Below are 24,401 nucleotides of genomic sequence, written 5' to 3' on the forward strand. Positions count from 1 at the left end.
CCCGGACGGACCCTTCAGTCCGCAGGCCAATGCTCTATCCACTGAACCAAACCAGCTAGGGCCCTCCTGTACTTACTCTTGTTTCACCGTGCAGAGGATGCCATTTCTTGCTTTGCCTGCTTGGAGAACGTATCCTTCCAAAAGCCACAGATGGGGAGAAGGTTGTGTGAGTGTGTGGAGTTGGAGGGGGAGCATTGAGGAAGGGTGTCACATGGGGTAGCAACCAAGGTATTTTCTGCATTTGCCTAAGACATCTTGGCACTCTAGAACCTACAAATGAATCGGTCTGTTCCCTCAGGCAATATTTAAGTCTTTTCTCCAGATAAGGGCAAGCCTCCTACCGTATGTAGGCTACATTCTAATGAAGACCGACTTTTTAAATAAATTGACTTGAGAGAGAGATTTGTTATTCTATTGATTTATGCATTCATTGGTTGCTTCTTATATGTGCCCTGACTGGGCATCGAACGCTCAGCCTTAGCATATGGGGATGATGCTCTAACCATCTGGGCTACCTGGTGAGGGTGGAGATTTAAAAAAAAATCTAGCCCTAGCTGGTTTGGTTCAGTGGATAGAGCATCGGTCCTGCGTTCGATTCTGATCAAGGGCATGTACCGCAGTTGCAGGCTCCTGGTTCTGGTCGGGGTGCATGCACAAGGCAACAATTGATGTGCCTCTCTCACATCAATGTTTCTCTCTCTTTCTCTACCTCTCCCTTTCACTCTCTCTGAAAAAATCAATGGAAAAAATATCCTCAGGTGAGAATTTAAAATATGAACTCAGCCCAGCCAGCCTGGCTCAGTGGTTGAGTGTTGACCTGTAAACCAGGAGGTCATGGTTTGATTCCGGGTCAGGGCACATGCCCGGGTTGCAGGCTCAATCCCCTGTGTGAGGCGTGGAAGCGGCAGCCAAACAATGATTCTGTCTCATCATTGATGTTTCCATCTTTCTTCCTCTCTAAAAAACAAACAAAAAAAAGAACTCACATACAGGCACTTGTGTGTGCTTGGCCTGGGAACAAGGGATCAATGAGGCAAGTGGGTCCCTCCCTCATTCAAGAAAATCTCATCAAGTAGGAATAACACTGTTAACTCAAAGCTTTTAGTCAGTCACACCCAAATGGCTACCAAAGGCAAGTGCTGCGAAGAAGTAAAGGTACGGTGATAAGGAGAGACCGGAGACTCTAGGAACGTGACTGGCGTCAACATGGGGAAAAGGTTGTTGGAGGGAAGACGCTCTGGCATCTGGAGAAAGGGCCTGAGGCTAGATAGAAGCACTCCCAGGTCTTGGTGGAAAGGCAGCCCGGCAGGAGGGATGAGTTCTAGCTAGAGCAGATCTGGGTGTAAGAAAGGAAGTTAATCCATTCAATTTCGTTTTGGAAGGATGACTCTGCCTGCCCTGAGGAAGAATGGCTTAGAGGTGGAGAATGGGTGGGGATGCCCTTAGGAAGAATTTGCACTGGCCCAGGGAGGGTAGAGGGAGAAAGGACTGGATACCATAAGGAATGTGGCCTGAACTTGGGCAGGCAGAGGTGGATGTGGGGATGGAAGTGGAGCGCTCCTTTAAGAGTTGTTAGGCCCTAGCCGGTTCTGCTCAGTGGATAGAGCATTGGCCTGTGGACTGAAGGGTCCCAGATTCAATTCTGGTGAAGGACACGTGCCCAGGTTGAGAGCTCAACCCCCAGTAGGAGGCATGCAGGAGGCAGCCGATCAATGATTCTGTCTTCATCATTGATGTTTCTATCTCCCTCGCCCTTCCTCTCTGAAATCAATAACAATATATTTTTTAAAAAGTTTTTAGGCCCTGACAGTGTGGCTCAGTGCTTGAGCGTAGACCTATGAACCAAGAGGTCATGGTTTGATTCCCAGTGGGAGCACATTGCCTGGGTTGCAGGTGTGTAGGAGGCAGCCAATCAATGATTCTCTCTCATAATTGATGTTTCTATCTTTCCTTCACCCTTCCTTTCCTATATTTCATTTTTTGGAAATCAATACAAATATTTATTTTAAAAAATTGTTAGGATGCCGAACCAGTTTGGCTCAGTGGATAGAGTGTCGGCCTGCAGACTGAAGGGTCCCAGGTTCGATTCCAGTCAAGGGCATGTACCTTGGTTGCGGGCACATCCCCACTGGGGGGTATGCAGGAGGCAGCTGATCGATCTCTCTCATCGATGTTTCTAACTCTCTATCCCTCTCCCTTCTTCTCTGTAAAAAATCAATAAAATATATTTTAAAAAAAAATTGTTAGGAAGCCCTAACCAGTTTGGCTCAGTGAATAGAGCATCAGCCTGCGGACTGAAAGGTCCCAGGTTCGATTCCGGTCAAGGGCATGTACCTTGGTTGCGGGTACATCCCCAGTAGGAGGTGTGCAGGAGGCAGCTGATCAATGTTTCTCTCTCATCGATGTTTCTGACTCTCTGTCCCACTCCCTTCCTCTCTGTAAAAAATCAATAAAATATATTTTTAAACAAATTGTTAGGAAGCAGAACTGAGTTACAAGTGGGAAGAGAGAGGGAAAGGCATGCTGGACAGGCTTGGGCCTTGCCCTGCCAGGAAAACTGGCCTACCTGGAGGATGTAGCAATGAAATAACTACATGGTATCTAGTACTATATTGACAACTGGACAGTTGCTCAGCGCTATGCTAAGCACTTACATCCATCAACTCCATTAATCCTCGCAATAACCCTCAAAGACAGTGCTGCCAACTGAACTTTCTGTGATGATGGAAATATTCTATATCTGGGCTGCCCAGAATGGGAGCCACTGCCCCACGTGGCAATTGACCCTTTGAAATATAAATAGTGGGACTGAGGAGCTGAAGTTGTCATTTAATTTAAGTTTAAAAATGGATGGTTTATTCTGTTCATTGGAAAACCTTTAAGTGGGTTGGAACAACTTGGATATGTTGTCCTGCTTTTAAAAAATTAATATATTATTGTCAAAGGAAATTTGAAAAATACTTTAAAATGCCATTTAAACAGTTCCTAATAACATTTTGACTCTACTTTTTTAGAGGTGAGTTTTATAAAACCTAAATGCAGAGCTAGTATTTCCCATGAAATTTTAACATCTAAAGTTGAAATAATCTGTGTGAAATATATACCAGATTTTGAAGACTTAGTTATAAAAAATAACGTAAAATAGTTTTTATGTCAATTACCTAATGAAATGATATTGTGGATACAATTGGGTTAAAATTAATATCACCAGCTTCCTTCTTGCACGTGTATTTTTAATTGAAATATAACTCATGAGTCCAATATTCACCCTTTTAACCTGTACAATTTGGTGAGTTTTAGTATATTCACAAAGTTGTACAATCATTGCCACAATTATAATGCCAGAAGTTTTCATCACTCCCTAAAGAAATCCATATTCTTTAGCATTTGCTTTCCATTGCCCGCCCCCCCCCCCCCATCCATGGCAACCAGTAATCTACTTTCTGTCTTTAGATTTGCTTATTCTGCACATTTTATATAAATGGAAGTATTCAATATGTTCTTTGTAACTGGCTTCTTTTTAAAAAATATATTTCTTTATTAATTTCAGAGAGGAAGGGAGAGGGAAAGAGAGAGAGAAACATCAATGATGAGAATCATTGATCTGCTGCCTCTTACACACCCTCTACTGGGAATCAAGCCCATGCCCTTGGCTGGAATCAAACCCGGGACCTTTTCGTCAGCAGGCGGACGCTCTATCCAGTGAGCCAAAACGGCTAGGGCTGTAACTGGCTTCTTTAACTTAAAATGTAGCATATATCAGTACTTCATTCCTTCTATGGTTGAATAAGTCTATTTGTAGTTATATATCACATTTCGTTTATCCATTCCAGAGTTGGTGAACATTTGGGTTGCATCCACGTTTTGGCTATAGTATGAATAAAGTGGCTGTGAACATTCATGTACAAGTTTTCGTGTGGACAAATTTTCAGTTCTCTTGGATATATATCTAGTCGTAGAATTGTTGGATCACATGGTAACTCTACTTCTTGAGAAACGGATTTTTACCTGCTAAAATGTGACTCCTAGGAAATTTTAAATTGCATATGTGCCTCATATTATACTTGCGTTGGACAGCCAGCCTAGAAGTCTACTTTGGGCCCAAGTGTCATGGTGAAAAGTTGGAAAAATACACTATAGGTTGTGATGGGAAGAAAGAAGGCAGTGCTGGGCAATGGGTGGTACCCTTTGGTAACTTGCATATTTTACTTCATGTACTTTCATCTTTCAGTGCCAAAGTCTGTTAACTGGTCTCCGCTCCACGGATAAATCTCCAGCCAGCAGCCAAAGAGATATTTTTAAAAGGTGTAAATCTGATGGTGCCATTCCCTGCTTAAAACACTTCGATGGCTTTCCATTGCAATATCAAATGTAAATTCTTTCCCATAGTCTGGCATTTATTTGACACTCATGCAATATTTGTGAACAAATAATGGAAAATATTGTTATTTTGTTCCAAATGTGTGTGTGTGTGTGTGTGTGTGTGTGTGTGTAAATTTAAAGACATTTTAAGTTAAACCTGAAAGTTAAAATTACTACTCAGGGAAGCATTCCATGTGAAATGTATATCCATGGTCCTGCATCTTCTCCATCACTGAGTATACACCTTTTTAATTTCTAAACATGGCCAATCATCTGGGTGAAAACATCTTGTATTTAATTTGGGCTTCTTTATTACTAACTAGGTTGAACATCTCTTGTTTTTTCTGTTATTTAGTTTCATGGCCAAATTAATGATTATAAGCTTAGCTTGTCTTTATCTAAAAGTATTCCTTTTACATCAAGAATCTCTGTCCTATGACAATGTCTTGAGTATTTTTTCCTATATTTCATTTTTTCGGTTAATGTTTTGAAATATCTTATAGAAGAAAATGCATGGTCACAAATGAATTGAATAGTTCAAAATTATAGGTTAAAGAAAGTTTGGCGTGTGTGTTAGGGACATTGATAATAAGGAAGACTAGATAATAGCTGATATTTCTATGGCATGTGCTGTTTTACTGAAAGCATCCTTTATCCAGAGGCCAGAAGTCTCTTTTTATAAAGGCCTAATTCGGAAATAGTTGGGACTTTGCTGCCAGCCATAGAGTCTCTCCCAACTACTTCTCTCTGCCACTGTAACAGCCACAGACAATAAGTAAATGAATGGGAGTGGCCACGTTACAATAAAACCTTATTCATGGACACTGAAATGTGAAGTTTACATAATTTTCACATGTCATGAAATATTATTCTTCTGATTGTTTTCAACCATTAAAAAGATGTTAAAACCATTCTTAACCCCTAGCTATACAAATCAGGAAATAGACCAGACATGGCCCAGGGGCTGTAGTTTGTCAAGCCCTGCTTTATCCCATTTGAACTTGAGTATGGTGCAGTGAGGTGGACAGGGGGGCACGGTTTTCCATTTATTTTTATTTTATTTTAAAATATATTTTATTGATTTTTTACAGAGAGGAAGAGAGAGGGATAGAGAGTTAGAAACATCGATGAGAGAGAAACATTGATCAGCTGCCTCCTGCACACCTCCTACTGGGGATGTGCCCGCAACCCAGGTACATGCCCTTGACCAGAATCGAACCTGGGACCTTTCAGTCCACAGGCTGAGGCTCTATCCACTGAGCCAAACCAGTTAGGGCTTTTTAAATTTTTATAACATTTATTGGGGTGACATTGGTCAGCCATTTTTCTCTTTCAATACATGCAGAGGCAGGTTCAGAGAAGTGAGGGCACAGAGCTCAGGTGGTCTGCTTGGGTCCTGTTCCATTACACACAAGTGCACAAAAGAAAAGCAAGAGAGCGAGTGGTCCCAAGGTGGCCAAAAGTTATTTAAATCCAAACTGTTCTAGGTTTATAAAATTTAAAAAGCTCATAGGCTCTAAATTGTTCTTTTTATTTATTTTTTAAAATATATTTTTCTTATTTCAGAGAGGAAGAGAGAGGGAGAGAGATATAGAAACATCAATGAAACAATCATTGGTCAGCTGCCTCTTGCACCTGCTTCCTATAGGCCCCGCACTGGGGATCGAGCCCGCAACCTAGGCATATGCCCTGACCAGGAATCCAACAGTGAATATGAACCATGAACTCCTGGTTCATAGGTCGACGCTCAACCATTGAGCTACACTGACTGGGCCAAATTGTTTTTAAATTAAAAACATTTTCTTTCAGTTACATTTGATATTCAATTATTATTCATTTCAGGTGTATAGCATAGTGCTTAGACATTAATTTAACTTACAAAGTGATCCCCCTATAAGTCTAGTACCCACTTGACACCATACATAGTTATTATAATATTATTGACAATATTCCCTATGCTGTACCTACATGCCTGTGACTATTCTGTAACTGCCAATTTGTACTTATTAATGCTTTCCCCAACCTCCAACTCCCTTCCATCAGGCAATCATCGGCTTAAACAAATCTAAGGTTTTAATTCCTAGACCAAACACTGTGTGTGTGTGTGTGTGTGTGTGTGTGTGTGTGTTCATTCGTACGTAGACCAACCAAATACTTTTAAGAAAGGAATACCACGTCCTTTTGAGAGTAGCTGTCTCAACACTTGCCTATCTGGATCCCATCAATGCTTTCCACTTGAAACTCAGAGAGGAGGAGACTTTGAAATGACCAGAAGAACTGGGGGGCGGTAGAGCCCCAGCTTCAGATCTGGACAGACTTAGGTTCCATCACTTATTTGCTGTGTGACTTTAGACAAGTTGCCAACCTCTCCATAAAAGAAAGATAATCACATAGGGTTGTCATTGTCAATACAGATTGAACCAATGCAACAAAAACATGGGTAAAGTTTCACATTTTGCCTTGAAGTGAAATCATGCAAATTCCTTACCTCGCACATTACTTTAAGGATCCAATAACCTCAGGGTGCATAGGACCAAGAGGCCTGCAGAACGCTGTGCCATATGCTCACCACTAGGGCAGCCCCACCGAGTTGTAAACAGAAACCCTCCATTCTCAAGGTTAGTCTTAAATGATGATCTTTAAATGTTGACAAGTCTTCAGGGACACTTTTTCCCAGAAAATAGGGGAGTCTGGAATCCAACCTGCCCTGCTGGTGTGAAAAATGAATTTAATATAAGAAAAGGACCAGGTCAAAAAAATGGCTCTTTGTATTAATTCACTGGCAGAGTATTAATTCAGGAATTCCTTGAATGGGTTGTGAGGTATTGACAGGCCTGCCTGGGTGAAGGGTTAACAGCTCTTGTGAAGTGGTGTACAGTTACCAGAGTACAAATCTTTTTTCCTTTTATTTTACTTTTTTAAACATATTTTTATTGATTTCAGAGAGGAAAGGAGAGGGAGAGAGAGATAGAAACATCAATGATGAGAGAGAATCATTGATCGGCTGCCTCCTGCAGGCCCCACACTGGGGATCGAACCTGCAACCCAGGCAGGCATGTGTCCTAATGGGGAATTGAACTGTGAATATGAACCATGAACTCCTGGTTCATAGGTCAACGCTCAACCACTGAGCCTTGCCAGCTGGACTTTTTTCCTTTTAAATAACAGCTTTATTAAGATATAATTTACAGCCGAAACCGGTTTGGCTCAGTGGATAGAGCGTCGGCCTGCGGACTGAAGGGTCCCAGGTTCGATTCCGGTCAAGGGCATGTACCTGGGTTGCGGGCATATCCCCAGTGGGAGATGTGCAGGAGGCAGCTGATCGATGTTTCTCTCTCATTGATGTTTCTAACTCTCTATCTCTCTCCCTTCCTCTCTGTAAAAAATCAATAAAATATATTAAAAAAAAAGATATAATTTACAGAGGGGATAAATGGTGATGGGAATAAATATAATTGCACAATTTAGCTATTTTAAATGTACAATTAATTCAGGGGTTTGTAATGTATTCAGAGAGTTGTGCAACCATCACCACAGTCAGTTTCCAACATTTTCATTCCTCCTTCCAAGTCCCATGTCCATTAGTCACCCCCCATTCTCCCCTACCCCCAGCCACTGGCAACCACTGATCTATTTACTGTCGCTATGGATTTACCCATTCTGGACATTTCATATAAATAGAATAATACGATATTGTGACTAAATAATATTCCATTGTAGGCTATACCACTTTTATCTATCCAATCATCATTCAGTGGGCATTTTGAGCTGTTTCTAGAGGAGAAATCTTGGTGCTTTCTGGACCTGTTTTTGTGCCAGTTAACTGCCTGCTGCCTTGGCTTCCTCATCTGTAAAATGGGGTAATGATAGCTCCCTGATCATAGGCAGGGCCATCGTTAGCCTATATAGACCCTTTATTTGAATTAGATTGAGGTGCCCCTCTTGGCAGATACCTATCTCATCACAAGGCAGGGTCAGCAGATGGAGCCTTTGCTGCCGGGGGTTCTTAGGATGGATTGCAGCCCCCTTTTCTTTATTTTATTATTATTATTTTTAATATATATTTCTTTATTGATTTCAGAGAGGAAGGGAGAGGGAGGAAGAGATAGAAACATCAATGTGAGAGAGAATCATTGATTGGCTGCCTTCTGCACGGCCCCTACTGGGGATTAAGCCCGCAACCCTGGGCATGTGCCCTTGGCCAGAATCGAACCCGGGACCTTTCAATCTGCAGGCCGACACTCTATCCACTGAGCCAAACCGGCTAGGGCAGTCCCCTTTTTCTTTAAATGTACAGTTCTTTGACATTAGCTTTATAGATTCCACTAAAAATACCATTCTCCAAAGTCATTTAAATCAGTTCCCTTTTTTCTCCCACTCCCTTCAGTGAGGTTATGTCCTACACCTTGGGTACAGCCTCATTTGTCACAGTCTGCATTCTGTCCTTGGATTCCCCCAGTATCCCTCTTAACGTTTTTTAAATGATGACATTCATTGAAGTTCACCGTATGTGATGTAAAACTTTATGGGTTTTACAAAGCCGTAGGGCCATGTATCCTCCTTCCCCACTATCAATCCGAACACCTCAAAATCCCCCTTCTGGTCCCCTGCAGTCAAAGCCTCTCCCCAACTCCTAGCAAACACCGATTTGCTGCCCCATTTTTTATACAACGCACAAACTACCCAACGACCAGCAAGGCTCTGCTCATGGGGTTGTGATTATAAAATGAATTAGGAATGGCCGGCATGGCTCAGTGGTTGAGCGTCGTTATTTGTTATTATTATTGATTGATTTTAGAGGGGAAGGGAGAGGCAGAGAGAAATAGAACCATCAATGATGAGAATCATGGATCGGCTTCCTCGTGCACGCCACCCATGGAGATCAAGTCCACAACCCGGGCATGTGCCCTTGACCGGAATCGAATCTGGGCCCTTAGTCCACAGGCTGATGCTCTATCCACTGAGCCAAACCAGCTTGGGCAGAGCATTGTTACTTATGAACCAGAAGGTCACTGTTTGATTCCCCCCAGGGTTGTGGGCTGGATCCCCATGTGGGGTGTGCAGGAGGCAGTGGATCAATGATTCTCTCTCATCATTGATGTTTCTATCTCCCTTTCCCTTCCTCCCTGAAATCAATAAAAATATATTTTTTTATAAAAGAATTAGTTCATAGAAAATTCAGGACAGGGCCTGGCACATGTTAAGTGCCCATCACTCAGGAACTGTTGTAACTATCAGACATTTTAGAGGCCAGAGTGCTTTGTTCACTGGGGGTGGGGAGGTGTTGCCAGACATCAGCAAAGTGACTCTGGGGGAAAAAGGGACAAAGGAAGTGTCCAATGATGCCTGCTCTGGCCAAATCTGGGGAGCCCAATGTACCCAACAAGGCAACCAAGGAAAATGGTAATAGGGTGGTGGTCTCAGAGAAGGGCCACATGAATTCTCTACCACCAACCCACTCTGAACCTCTGGGTACCTGCTCTCCTCTTGGGATCTGGGCCTTTCAGCTCCAAGGTCCCCTGTAGCTTTAAGGCAGGACAGCAGGGGTCAACAAACCTTCTATAAAGGGCCAGATAATTATTTTTGGTTTTGCAAGCCATACACCTCTGGTCTCTGTTGTAGCTACTCAACTCTGCCTTTGGAGTGGAAGCAGCCATAGACAATGCATAAATGAATGAAGGCTGTGTTCCAATGAAACTTTATTTTTATTTTTTTAATATATATTTTTTTATTTTATTGATATTTAGAGAGAGAAGAAGGGAGAGGGACAGAGAGATAGAAACATCAATGATGAGAGAGAACCATTGATTGGCTGCCTTCTGCACACCCCGCACTGGCCTTTGAGTCCCCAACCAGGGCATGTGCCCTGACTGGGAATCGAACCGTGACCTCCTGGTTCATAGGTCCACGCTCAACCGCTGAGCTATGCCAGCTGAGCTGAATAATATTCCATGCGGTCTAGGTCGGCTGCATTTTTTTGTCCATTCATCTGTCCGTTGGCTGTTTCGGCGATTGAGAGTAGTGCTGCTGTGAACATTTGTGTACAAGTTTTTGTTTGAGACCCTGTTTCCAATTCCGTTGGGTATGTAGCCAGGAAACCCCTGGCTACTTTTACCTCCGAGGTCTGAGCACCTTTCTTCTCGGTGCCTTAGTTACCTCACCTGTAAAGACGGTTCGCGACAGCTTATTTCACAGGGTTGGGGAGAGGATGAAACGAGTTCCTGTTGAGCTTTTGGAACGTGCCTGGCACAAGGAAGCACTAGCAGTTACTGCTCTCACTGGCTGTGAGGATGAAGCAAACACCCACAGAGAGCATGTTACCTGGCTCTGTGAGTAGTTACCTATTATTTGGTTTACAATTCCTGCTGATAGAATTCTGTCAAGAATGTATGTGATGTGGCAAACTTCTAGGCTAATATTGGCCAATTAAAAATACAGAGTGGATGTCTTTTAAGCAAAGGGTAGTTCCTAAAGAAGATTTTGCGTGATTCCAGAGCAATGCTGCTGAAAGATGGCCTGTATTTGTTTTCCAGCTAATGTGGATAAGAAAATAGTGTAAGGCAGTTGCGAAATGATGGGATTCCTGATGCATGCTTTTAATGGCAGAGGGGCATTTCACATTTGGGGTTTACAGTGGGTATAAAATCTCATTAATATTCTATTGCAATATATGGACCCAGACTGCATGGGTTCAAATCTGGGCCTCTTTTTTTTTTTTTTTTTACAAGCTTGTGTGATCTTGAGTTAGTTATTTCGCCTGGAGACTGTGCCTCAGTGACCTCATCCATAAAATGGAGATAATAGCACCTGCCTCATAGGGTTGTTGGTGAGAATTAAATGAGTTAATATGCAAAGTGTTTTACAAAGCGCCTGGCTCACCCTAACCAGTTTGGCTCAGTGGATAGAGCGTCGGCCTGCAGATTGGAAGGTCCCAAGTTCGATTCTGGTCAAGGGCATGTACCTTGGTTGCGGGCACATCCCCAGTAGGGGGTGTGCAGGGGGCGGCTGATCGATGTTTCTAACTCTCTATCCCTCTCTCTTCCTCTCTGTGAAAAATCAATAAAATACATTTTTTAAAAAATATTTATCCTTAAAAATAAAAAGAAAAGCCCCTAGCTCACTACCAGCTCTGTTTAACTGAGCAATTCAATTGGTGTGTGTGTGTGTGTGTGTGTGTGTGTGTGTGTGTGTGTTTCTAAAACCACACAGTTGAAAAGATCCCACTGTTCCATATTCTTACCCTTTTAAAATGGTCTGATTAAGCCTGGCCAGGTAGCTCAGTTGGTTACAGTGTCATCACAGTATGATAAGGTTGTGGATTCAACCTAGGATCCAGGCACACAAAAATCAACTGATAAATGAATAAAGAAGTGGAATAACAAATTGATCTCTCTCTCTCTCTTTCCCTTCCTTTCTCTTTGAGATCAATAAGTTAAAATAAAAAGGCTTGACCAAGGAAAGTGGGTAATAGTTTGACAAATTTTCCTGAAAACCAAAAAAAGGGAAAAGAAGACACCTTTGGCTGCTCATGTTCTCAACACCTCATTACTGCATCTTTGTATTTAAAATTTGAGTCAATCCAGTCACGCCACCAAAGCATCTTTTGTGAGTTTTAAGAAAAAAATAAATAAACAAGACCCAGCATCTGTACCCATACCTGGGCAACCATGAGCAGTCATTGTAGCAAAATACTTGCATTAGCATTTTGCCATCTCACAGCTGGGAAGGATGTTGGTAAAATGACTTTGTTTAGTTACCCGATGCCTATTTTTGCCATTCATCTAACAATAGTCCCTGGCACATAGGTACTCCACCTATAGACAGTTTTTAAAACTTGATTTCAGTTTTAAAAATTGATTTCAGAAAGGAAGGGAGTGGGGGAGATAGAAACATCAATGATGAGAGAGAATCATTGATGGCCTGCCTCCTGCATGCCCCACAATCCACAATCCAGGCATATGCCCCGACCAAGAATCGAACCATGACCTCCTGGTTCATAGGTCAATGTTCAACCACTGAGCCATGCCAGCTGGGCCACCTATGAGCAATTTTGAGTGAAAGGATGGTGGGTCAGAAACTGGGGGCTGAGGTCTCATCTCATTCTGCCCTTGCTCTTACAATAACCATTTCACCACCTCTGGATTGTGAAGTATTTCCATAAAGTTTCAGCATTTCATATGCTTTTCACAATAGTCCCTTTAGGTAGAAACTTTCCTCCCCATTTCCCTGATAGGAAAGTTAAGTCTGATAAGAGGTTAAATCAAGCCCTAACCGGTTTGGCTCAGTGGATAGAGCGTCGGCCTGCGGACTGAAGGGTCCCGGGTTCGGTTCCGGTCAAGGGAATGTACCTTGGTTGTAGGCACATCCCCAGTAGGGGGTGTGCAGGAGGCAGCTGATTGATGTTTCTCTCTCATCGATGTTTCTAACTCTCTATCCCTCTCTCTTCCTCTCTGTAAAAAAATCAATAAAATATATTAAAAAAAAAAAAAGAGGTTAAATCAATTCTCAAGTACACGTTTGCAGAACTCCCACCTGGATCATCTGGTTCTGAATCCTGAAGCCCCTTGTCCTCCCAAACTGCTTCCAGCAGCATGGCCTTGGCAAATGCCTGATCTCAAACCCAAATCCTTCTCTAAACTTGTGGTTGGGGTTTTAGGTCATCTATCCAGGTATGGATTATCTAAGAATTTAAATTACGTGGTGGTGGTGGGAAATACCTGCTAATGCCCATTTCTTCTCTGATACTTCCATGAAATTGTTTCAGACCCTGAGCAACATAACTTCCAGGTAAATATTTTGGTTCTCAAGAAGAAAAACCAGCCCTCTGTTTATGCCAAGTCATAGCACGGGCCCTGGGAGGAGCAAAATATGTTTTGCTGTGAGAGTAATGATAGGGTAGCCCCTCCCTACACTTGACTGACTCGACTTAATGACAAGTCAGCTGCTCCAGCAGTTCCTGTCTTCCCGGTTTTTCGTTTTCCCTCATCCCTGGATTCTGAACCAGGGAAGGGGGTGTAAAATTATATAAAAACTGGCAGTGATCAGAAACGGCGTCCTCAGTCGTCTCCCTCTTTGGAACTCTCCAGGTCCCTTGTAGCATCTTGGCATCGCTCAGCCAATTCACATCTTCTGTGGAGTTCTTCAACACCACCGCCCCGCCCGCGCCCCCCCCCCCCCCCGCCGCCCCCTTCTGAGTGTAAATGGGCCTTATGGCTATTGCAGACCTAATTCTACAAGGGGAAGGAGAAAAACAGCCTAGTGTAGCCCTCTGGAATAATCGAGAGGTGCCAGATTTGCTTTTCTAGTGACTGTTGTGGCCTAGAGATGAACTCTATGCCCAAGCCAAAAAACCGGAGAGCAATGCCTGACTCCAAGTCTAGGTGCAAGTCCAGCAAATTCTATCGGCCAACTTACCTAAACCTGTCCTCGATTTTCCATCTCCACCATCCTAGTCCAATCCACCCCCAGCTCTTGTCTAGACTCTGTTCTTTCTCACTCATTCTTTTTCTTTGCAACATACCCTTTTTAAAAATGAGTTTTATTGCCAATTTTATGTACTGTAAAATTCACCCATTTAAAGTGTTCAATAGTTTTTGGTATATTCACAGAACTGTGCAACCGTCACCAGAATCAAATTTCAGGCAATTTTCATTAGTCCCCCAAAAGAAATCCTATGCGAACTCCCCAGCCCCCAATCTACTTTCCAGCTCTATATAAATTGATTCTGGACATTTTGTGTGATTGGAATCATATACTACGTGGAATTTTGCTTCTGGCTTCTTTCACTCAGCACAGTGTTTTCAAGGCTCATCCACTTGCAGCTTCTGTCAGGACCTCATTTTTTAAAAATATATTTTTATTGATTTCAGAGGGCAAAGGAGAGGGAGAGCGATAGAAACATCAATGATGAGAGAATCACTGATCAGCTGCTTCCCGCACACCCCCCACTGGGGATCAAGACTGACCAGGAATTGAACCAAACCATGATCTCCTGGTTCATAGGTCCACCCTCAGCCACTGAACCACACGACCAGGCAAAGCCTCATATTTTATTGCCAAACTAGAGGCCCAATGCACAAAAATCGTGCAAGGGGCTTGGCCCCCCAGCCCACCTCGGCCTTGGCTCTCGCAGCCCTGGCTTTGTCCAGAAGGTCGCCCGGAAGGATGTCTGGTCTAATTAACATATTACGCTTTTATTATAGAGGTTAGTATTTCCTTGTATGGGTATGCAACGTGTGATTATCCATCATGCAAGGTATCCTTCTTACCCTCATATATTTTTGTTGTCCCACTTTTTTATGCATTCACTGTATGTGCCCTGACGGGGGATGGAATTCACAATCTTGGAGTGTGTGTCGGGGGAGAGGTGCCGGCCAGGGCCATTTCCTGGCCATGTTCAGTGTAAAACGACATCCTCACGGTGGGAGACGGCGCTCAGATGCACAGTGTGCAGGGACGCATTTCCCTTCCCGCGCTCCCTTAGCTGCCTTGGTTACCCTGGAAGGGTTGACGCCAGATCGCCGGCCTCCACCCGAGGGGACAGCAGGGCGAGTACCTCCAGGATTGAGGACGTTCTGCGGGAATCTAGCCGGACGGGGCTGACAGGCGGGACAAACTCCCGCCCATGGAGAGCTCTTCGTGCTGGTTCGAGGGACTCCGTTTTCTGGGTCGGACCAGGGTGAGAAAATGAGTTCTCACGTGAGTGGATCGCAGGTCGGATAAGGGCGCCCAGTACCAAGCGCAGCTGCTCGCAGCGTGGACCCGCGCCCGGCTCCGGCCGGGTCTGGGCCGGCCGTGCACGGACACAGCAGCTACCGCCCGGGCCGCACGGCCCCCGCCCGGCCGCCGCCGGGTCTCTCCGGGTGATCGCATCCCGGGACGGTGCAGATTCCGGGGAGGCACCCACCGAGGGGGGGGGGCGGTTTGGCTGTGCGCATCGGCGCGTCCAGGGCCCCAGCCGACCTCGGGGCTCAGGGGCAGGGACCGAAGAGGGGGCTGCGGAGAGGCCGGGGGCCGGGCTGCCAGGGGGCGCGGCGCTGCGGCCGGGAGGCGGCGGCTGCGGGCGGGCCCCGCCTCCCCGCTCCGCCTCCCGCTCCGCCCTCCGGCCCGGCGTCGCCCGCCCGCCCGCTGGCTTTCCTCGCTCGCTGCTCGCTCGCTCGCTCTCGGGCCCCCATGCGGATGTGACATTTCAGGCCGCCGCCATTTTGAGAACCCGCCGAGCCGAGCCGAGCCGCCGGGCGCCGCGTCCGCTCCGCAGCCCCGCCGCCGCCGAGGAGGCCGAGGCCGCAGCGCCCCGAGCGCGGCCGGCCCGTCGCCCGCCCGCGCCGCCGCCGCCGCCGCCGCTCCCGCCGGGCCCAGGCCCCGCAGGCCCGCCGCGCAAGCCAGGCCTCCCGCCCGCCGCGCCCGGCCCGAGGCGGGGCTGAGTCCGCGGCCCCCGCCCGGCCGCCCTCCGCCCCCGGCCGGCCCGCAGCCCCGCAGCCCCGGCCCCGGCGGCGGGAGGCGGGCCCCGCGGCGGCCGCAGCAGCGGCGGCGGCGGCGGCCCCTGCGAGCGACGAGGCCGCCCGGCCCGGCCCGCCGGCCGTCCGCCCGCCTCGGCGCCGAGATTGGGCGAATCGCGAGCAAGTACGTGCGCGTCTCCCTGCCGCCGCCGCCGCCGCCGCCGCCCGCCGCCGGCCTCCCCGGGGCCGCCGACGACGACGCGCGGGAGGAGGAGGAGGAGGCCGCCCCGCCGCCGCCGCCGCCGCCCGGGCTCGCCGCCCCCCGCCCGCCGGGCCCGCAGCCTGGGCCACCGGCCGCAGGCGAGGCCCAGGCCGCGGCCGACATGAACCACCAGCAGCAGCAGCAGCAGCAGCAGAAAGCGGGCGAGCAGCAGCTGAGCGAGCCCGAGGACATGGAGATGGAAGGTGAGGCCCGCGGGCGGCGGCGGGGGCCGGGCGCCTTCCATTGTGGCCGGGGGGAGCCGCGGGAGCCACGCGGGGGGCTCGCCATCTTTAAAGCAGGCCCGCGGCGGCCCGGCCGGCCCGGCTGCACCGTCATGCGGCCGCTCATTGTCCGGGCCCGGCCGGCGGCCTCCGGGCACAAAGCGCTCCCTCCGATTTGTAAATGAGGGCGCCCGGGCCGCGCGGGGACGCGGGCGTTCTCTCGCTGCTGGGCGGCCTCCCGCCGCCCGGGGAGGGGAGCGAGCGGGGCTCCCGGGACCGGCCTCCCCTGGTCGGGCGTCTCCGGGGCCCGCTGGGCTGGCCCGGTTCTGGCCGGCAACCCGGGAACCCCTCTCCGTGGACGCGGGGCCGGCCGGCACCTGCTCCTCCCGCGCGCTCCCCCGGAGAGCCCACGGGCTTGGCGACCGTCTCCCCGATCGCCGTGGATCAGCACTTGCCAGCGTCGGGCTTCATTTTGAAACACCTGCCAGGAGCGCAGATGTTGTCAGCCTGTGGGCTGGCTCCGAGCTGGGAGCCAGGTGCTCTTGGTTTCTAAGTTACCTGCTTTTCGGGGGGGGGGGCGGCGGCGGCGGGGGAGCGTGGCCCCCCGACTGTGTGCCGTGCAGTCCGCATCCGGCCAGGTGTGTGTGTGAAACTCCGCGGATGCCCCGCCACATTTGGCTACCTCCATCCGCATCCAACCTGACTCGGAAGGTAATTTAATTTCCTGCCCGTGTGGCAGCAGGTTTCCGAGGTACGGCACTTGGCGATGCGAGGGCTTCTTGGTTAGGTTTGTAGAGGCACTGGGAGGGAGAGCGCTTTCTTGGATTTTACCTGGTCGAGCAGAGCTGGTCATTGGAAGGCATCTTTGATTTCTCGTGGTGCCAGGTACTTAAGAGGGTAAAGGCAGAGTTGTCTTCATCAAAAGACAGTTTCCCATACACCTGGCGGAGTCAGCCTGGCAGGAACCGGGCATTGAGTGTTTTGTTCTCGCTGGCTTTTAGCAAGAGATTTTGAGTTGCATACATGAATGGAGGCCCTGAGGAAGCTGGGAAAAGAAGCATTTATCATATGCATGGGCCGCACGTGCGGGGTGCTGTGCGCTGGTTGGTGGAAGTCCTTTCCATGACTGGTATTCCCCTGTGAATAACTTACTGCCAGTGTCCTGGGTGTTGACTGAAAAACTGGCCTGCCGGACTGCAGAAGGCCAAGTGGTGGAGGTGCCTGCAGAAGGCACTTCCCCGTGGTACTGACCGTGGCGGGAATGGGGGCCCGCGGAGCGGAGTCCCCGCAAGGACTGGCTTATTTCACTTGGCCCCAGCAAGCAGCCACTTTGCAGAGCTTTTGGCAAGTGTGATTCAAGCGGCTAGTGAAGGAATACATCGCTGGGAGAATTTTGTCTATTCCTTTGATGCTACCTAGCAAAAAGGATGCTTTTCATTTTGTTTTTTAGGATATTACCCCGTCAGGACCAAATCAGGGCAGTGTATAGATTTTCCATCTACGTTGCCTTACCTGTGTTCAGGTGTTACTGAATGCTGGTGACGGTGAATAAACATGGACATCACTGAAGTCTATTTCTGGTACAGAACTGTGCTCTTTGGGGGAACTATAAGAAACTTGTTTCTCTTGAGTGGGCCTCTGTCCCAGATTCATCATCCAGAAGGTACCTTTTCTTTGTCAGGCTTGTGATTGACACCCTTTGCGCACCCACAGGTGTGTGGTTTAAAAAGCCGCCTATGTATTAAGAAGTCTATTTCTGCTTTTCTTAGCCTTCCCCTTCTTCAAGTGTGGTGCTAGGTTTATGTTATAGTTTAGGATTGGGAAGAGTGAAAGAATCCTATTAAAAAGCCAGCAGGGTGGGATTAGTTCCTATCAAGTCTGGTTGGCTCCATATGTCAGGCTGTGGTAGTGACTTGCACCTGTTTAGCATCTTTGCCTTAATTCCAATAGAATTCACAGCTGGAATCTCAGGGTTCTGATCAGCTTGAAGCTTTGTCAGTGAGCATCCTGCCTGCCCCTCCTGGCAGAGTGGTTTCAAATTAGACAGGGAGACTAGATTGGTGGGTTGTTTTTTTCCTATAAAGAGGTCAGTGTTAGTTTGCTGTCTGTCCTCCTGCTCCCCTGTATCGGGGTTGAATTTGCTCCTGACTGAACTCTGCACAGTCCTTGCATAGCTGCTGGAGAATGACAGTGCCCTGGATGAGTTATGGTAAAAAAGCCTTGTTTTGAGCAGTTAGGAAAGTTACGAAGGGTGAAGGCAGAATTGGGAAAGGTAGGGAACGTGGAATTTCATTGGGGTTGGGATCACAGGCGTCCTGTAAGGCCTGAAGCAACCAATCTCACGTTTTCAAGTTGGGGCATTTAGAACTGTGGAGGTGGTGTTGTGCTGTTAGGTCTGGCTAGGATTGAATGTTCTTGGCAGTTGACTCTAACTCAGAGGCAATGCGGGCTGAGAGGCTGAAAGAATGACTCGCACAGGCTTCTGCCCTGTGAGTACTTTGGGGAGGTGATAATCTGGTCTGTGTTATGCCCTGTCAACAGGAAGTTTTCCCAAGGCCTTGCTTCTGCCGCATAGACTGGCCAGCACCAATGTAAATATCCTCATGTTTGTTCCCTGGTGTTTCTTCTGCCCTTGTGAGCAGTCTCTGTTTCAGAGTGTAACCTGTGAGGGGACCGTTCGGTTTGACTTTTGTGGAGCACTCAGACCACTGCTATGAGGGACACCAAGCTTCAAGTGAAATCAGCGAGTCAGTCAGCTGCAGTTTCTGAAAAGAATTGACCACTGCCTTCCATGTTTTTAGTTTGGGGGGGTGGGCGCCACAACAGCAGTGGGTTTTTTTTCTTTTCAAACTTGTGTGGGTAGATGGAGTTTCAAGTTACTTTTCTGCTCAAGCAGGTTTGGGAGTAGAAAGTGAGCTCTGTTGAACACATGTACCTAGATAAGCCCAATTAATGCATTTTATTATATCTAAAAGGTTTCCTTTTCAACTAGCATTGTAACAAGACAAATAATAAGAATATTGACTTTCTCCTCACATTTGCTTGGTATGGTAAAAAACTATGCAAAGCTACAAAGTGAACATCAATTCGGAGAACTCAAAAGAAATATAGAAGAAATGAAATTAGGCCGAACCTAGAAACATAATCTGATGTGAGCCTGTCCATTTTTGAACATATTGGAAGTTACTGTTGCAGGCATCAGCCTTATTCTTTCCAGGTGCTGATTTTGATTTGGTTATCTGTAAACAAATAAAGTTGATACGGCAAATATGGGAAGAAAGTATATACTTTTCCTCCTCCATTTATTTATTTTTTGAATCAGTGTTGTGGGAAGAGGCCACTGAAAACTCATGGTGGGGCTGTGGGGTGACTCGAGAGTACAGGTTTAGGGCTGAGCCTGAGTTTGAATGTAGACTTTGCCATTTAACTGTTCTGTGGCCTCATATACATTGCTTAAGCTCTTGGTGCCTCAGTTTCTTCGTCCTTGAAAAGGAGTCAATTCTCTCTTGCAAGATTGTGAGGGAGGAAACACAAAGCACAGGCAAAGTGCCAGGCACAGAGTTGGGAGCACAGGTGATGTGTAGTCAGTGGTAATGCTATGCTGTGCTGGTTGAACCTTTGCACCTGAGGAAGGATAAAGTTTGCCAAATCCAGGTGGCATGAGTTGGTTTTTGGAGGTATGCAAAAATGTCCTACGGTAATTACATCCTAATGTGGATCAGGAAGAAAACATAACCAGCTTCAATCTAAGCAACACTTTATGAAATTTGGGACTTGATGTACCTTAATAGGTATTTAAGGCCAATGGTATAAATATTTTAAGAAAGATTAAATGGGTAGCCCAGCCGGCATGGCTCAGTGGTTGAGCATTAACCTATGAACCAGGAGGTCAGTTTGATTGCCAGTCAGGGCACGTGCCCGGGTTGCGGGCTCGATCCCCAGTGTGGGGCGTTCAGGAGGCAGCTGATCAATAATTCTCTGTCATCATTGATGTTTCTCTCTCCCGTCCTCTCTGAAATCAATAAAAAATATATTTTAAAAAATTAAATGGGTAATAGAGATGATGAGTGGATGTTTATTGTGACACTGGTACTGCAGTTTGGTCAGCTCCATAGCCTTCGCTGATAAGGCCATTCTTGTTCTTGCACTAGTGTTAGATCATCTAATGGGAGTTTGAGCCTCAGGTTGTAGCAGGGAAGCCAGGCCACCAAGCATCCAGACTTTGGGAGTTGGCCTTGAACTCTCTCTGGATACCCATATCCTGTTACCAAGCTCTTTTGATTTTCCAGCTGCCACCCTAAAGCAAGGTCCCTGTTGCCTCATGCCGAGACTTTGCAATAGCCTTCTTACTGGTCTCGGCTTCCACCCTTCCTGATTCCCACACAGCTGTGAAAACGGACTGCCCACAGGACTGCCCGGCCCTGCCACTGTCCTGCTTTTATTTTATTTATTTACTAGTATTTATTTATTTTCACTGTCCTGCTTTAAAAAGGACTCAGGTGTGCTGCCTTCCCTGTGTAGAGGCTAAGTCACACAACCCAATCTAGGCCATCGGAGTCCTCAGGATGGCCTCAGCCTGCTCTGTGCTTCAGGCTCCCAGCAGGCACACATTTGTGTTGATGGAGTACAGCTCCAGGTTCTGGATCTCACAGGAGCGTAGATGGTGATGTGACAGCTTCTCTTTCTGGAATGCATAGGGCAGATACCCCAGGAAAGATGTTCAAAACCCATTCAGATGCCACCTTTTTCCTAAACCTTTCTGGTCACCTCCGCCACTTTTGTTGCCAACCTTTTGCCCCATGTGCTACCTGTGAGGTTGCCACTTGTGTACCCATCTTCCTCACTGTTGGATTATTTGTGCTGAAGGTGACTGTCTTATGTTCCTGTTTTGTAAATATACTGTGGAAGCTACTTCTTCAGAAAACAGCAATTCTAAGGCTAAAGGTACCTGACTGGCCGGCAAGGTGGCCTGTGAAAGAGTGCCGAAGCCATAAACCAATATTGCTTTGATAGCTGCAAACTCAGTTTTATCGCTTTTAACGGAACTTGCTTCAAATGACATTTTTCATACTTTTGGAAAGCTTGTTTTCCAGATAAGGACATTGATAGATCTTCATAAATTACTGAAGGTTTCTTTTGAATATTTTCAAATTTGTTTTTATTGCTGTTTCTGGTTTTTGGATGAGCAGTAGGTAGCCTGGTTCTTCTCAATTTTCAAAGCAATGCAATTTTAATTTGGAGACCAAGAGTTGTAACAAGGTATTTATTTCTTGACATGTATTGTGACAGAGTTCAGTGTTAGATGTCACCTGCTTCATAAACTTATTGTTCTGAAATAATTTGAACTTCGGAAAGTTGGAGGAAGCAGGATTTTAAGTGTCATGTGTAGGCCAGAAAGTCAGTTATGCCATTTTGCTAGTGGGTTAACACATGCCTTGGCTAATGAGAAGTCAGATGTGTTGAAATTTTCTTGAAGAGAAGCAGGCTTACTTCTGAGGGTTGGTGATTTAAGTTTGGAAGTTGGGAATGGAGGTAATTAGAATGTTTCCCAAGCAGGGAAATATACCAACCTGGGCAAGAGCCAACTGCTTCCAGAACTTGATGAGACATTGAATGTGGGACTAGCAAGAAAGAGGGGCCTCTAGGAGAACACACCCTGAGAAATAGCCTCACTGTCTGCGTTGTTGAGTGGACAAGAGCTGGGAGTAGAAGGCCACACTGGGTTTATGATGATGATGGCTCACTGCCCTCACGAGGCTATGCAAATGTCATATTGTAGCCAGTTAGCTCTTGGTAAACCATTGAGGTGTGGGGACCACTGTTGTGAGGTCACAGCTATTAATATTCACAGAGATGCCCACATATCCTTTCAAGGAGCCCCAAGTTACTGATTGACAGGAGCTTTATCTTACTAAATGTTTGAAATATGAGTGAATATTGTCTGAGTCTCTAAGTGATAGGTCCTTTTTCTTTTTGGGTCACTGAGAACCTAAAAGCTGTGGAGAAGGAGACCTCCTGTGTGACCACAACCGTTCTACCGGATTTTCCTGCCTGGCATAGAATATTCGAAACCCAGGTCCTCCCTCGGTTTTGATTTCATGCCAGTGACTAAATTAGTTTTCTGACATCCTAACACTGGGAAGGCAGTGTCCTGTGTTATGTACCAGCCTCCAGAATATCGACCAGGGGAAGGTCTAGGTATCGCAATAAGTTGTTCAACTGGCCTCTGGTTTGGAAACGGGTTGTAGTATGCGTTTGTTAGGATGACCTGTATTGCAGAGCAAGCTCACACCCAGGGTGTAGCCATAGGAGTCTAGGTGGTAATTTCACTTCGCTTGGCTGTCCCTCTTGCCACCCTACTCCTGGGACTTTCAGAAAGTTGAGAGGAGCATTTCCAAAGGTAATCATGTGGCATTGCTCTAATGTGGCAGCTGAGCAGACCCTGCCACTCTGGCCCCTTATAAAAAAGCCCCTTGTAAAAAGGCATATGGGCCATTTACCTAGAGTTGCAAATACATTTCATCAATATGACTTCAGAGAATGAATTATTTCAAGGCTCTTAATTGACCCTGTGCAATTGCTGTTTTATTTTTTAAAAATTTTTATAAGAGTTTATTTGAACCAAACTGGTGACAGTGCTAGGAAGCAAGATCTCAGATGTTTCCTGCATTTGCTGGAAGCACATGGTATCCTGGCCGGTAGCGCAGTTGGTTGAAGCGTAGTCCTGACTGCCAGGGTTGTAGGATTGATACTCAGTCTGGGCACATACAGGAGTCAACCAGTGAGTGAGTGCATGGATGAGTGGAACAGCAAGTTGATGTTCTACCGCCCCCCCCTCTCTCCCTCTCCCTCTCCCTCTCCCTCTCCCTCCCCCTCCCCCCTCCCTCTCTCCCCCCCTCTCTCTGCCTCCCTCCTTCCCTATTTCCCTCTCTTTTTCTCTCTGCCTTAAAAAAAATCAATTAAAAAAACACAACAAGCACATGTTAACACTCCTTAACATGTTTACATAGTTCAGCTCCTTTTAAAATGTAGGGTAGGTAATTTTGAAGTGCTTGCTTCTTACAGTTAGTAGTTTATATAAGCTTGGATGAGAAATTATTCAATCAAATAAACTGTGAAGTCGTTAGAAACATCCCATAGCCTAGATCATTGTTTTAGAACCATCATACATACTTGTTGGAATTCTCCCCAAGAATCTCAGCCTTTTTGTCTTATGTCTTGAGCTTGTGAGGACTTGGAGGGTGAACAGAAAGGGGCTGGAGTGCCTGATGTGCAGAGTGCCCTCAGAAGTAGCTGGAGGAGTGAGGGTTGCTGTGGCTCTTTGTAAGCGCCAGCCTTTGGGCTCTCCCTCCCTGTCAAGCCTGGGAGCAGTGGTGGCCCATGGCTGCTTCTCCTGGTTGGGTTCGTGTGGTGTGTCTACCCTAGCCCGAAGAAGTCCTCACTTCTCTGAAGCACTCCAGGTCTCCTGCTACTGGTACTGGTGGGAACAAACTGAGGTTGTTTTCCTACTTTAGGTCAGTCTTTGTCCAGAAAGCTACTTGTTTTCATATGGGGGCATGGGGAGGTACATGTGTGAGAAGACTCTTAAGGGTTTATTATACTCTGCAGTGTGGTAGCACCAGCCACATGGCGGTGATTTTTAAGTTTAAAATAAAATTTAAAATCTTATTCCTCAAGTGATCAATTGCATTTTACCTTTTCAGTGATTATACACATTGGTGAACAGTGCAAATGAACCTGTCCCTCAATGAAGAATGCTAGCATGTTATGGCCAGCGCTGGTGTGGCTGGCTCCTTGGCTTGAAGGTGTTCTGGTGGTAGTAGTAGTGTGACATTGAATGATAGAAAGTGTTCCAGTGTGTCCTGGAAAAGTAACATTAAAATGAGTAAAAGCATTGGAAACTTATGGATAACTAGTTCCTGGGCAAACCCATTATTTAGAGCTTGGCTTCTCCAGTTACTTGTGGTACAGTACCAGGTTCTTTCCTTTAACTGCCAGTCCATTGTGGACAATTTCTAAATTGTGTTTTATAGAAATTCAGTGCAAACAAATTACTCAACAAGTAAAATAAAATAGACATACAGAATACAAGCCCTAATTTATTATTAAAATTCAACA

The 24,401-nt window shown here is 46.5% G+C and overlaps 1 protein-coding gene across 1 annotated transcript in view; it reads left to right on the top strand.

Moving 5' to 3' along the window:
* The first annotated feature begins 16,125 nt into the window (after positions 1 to 16,125).
* USP7 (ubiquitin specific peptidase 7) overlaps positions 16,126 to 24,401 on the top strand; it is a 65,965-nt gene continuing 57,689 nt past the window's right edge. Inside the window, exon 1 of the mRNA XM_081090211.1 lies at positions 16,126 to 16,265. Within this exon, the coding sequence (XP_080946337.1) occupies positions 16,184 to 16,265 (82 nt within the window). The 5' untranslated portion in view covers positions 16,126 to 16,183. The remainder of the gene's footprint in view (positions 16,266 to 24,401) is intronic.

Source organism: Myotis nattereri (genome assembly GCF_964212035.1).
Source record: "Myotis nattereri genome assembly, chromosome: 4".
In the NCBI taxonomy this organism is placed as follows: domain Eukaryota; kingdom Metazoa; phylum Chordata; class Mammalia; order Chiroptera; family Vespertilionidae; genus Myotis; species Myotis nattereri.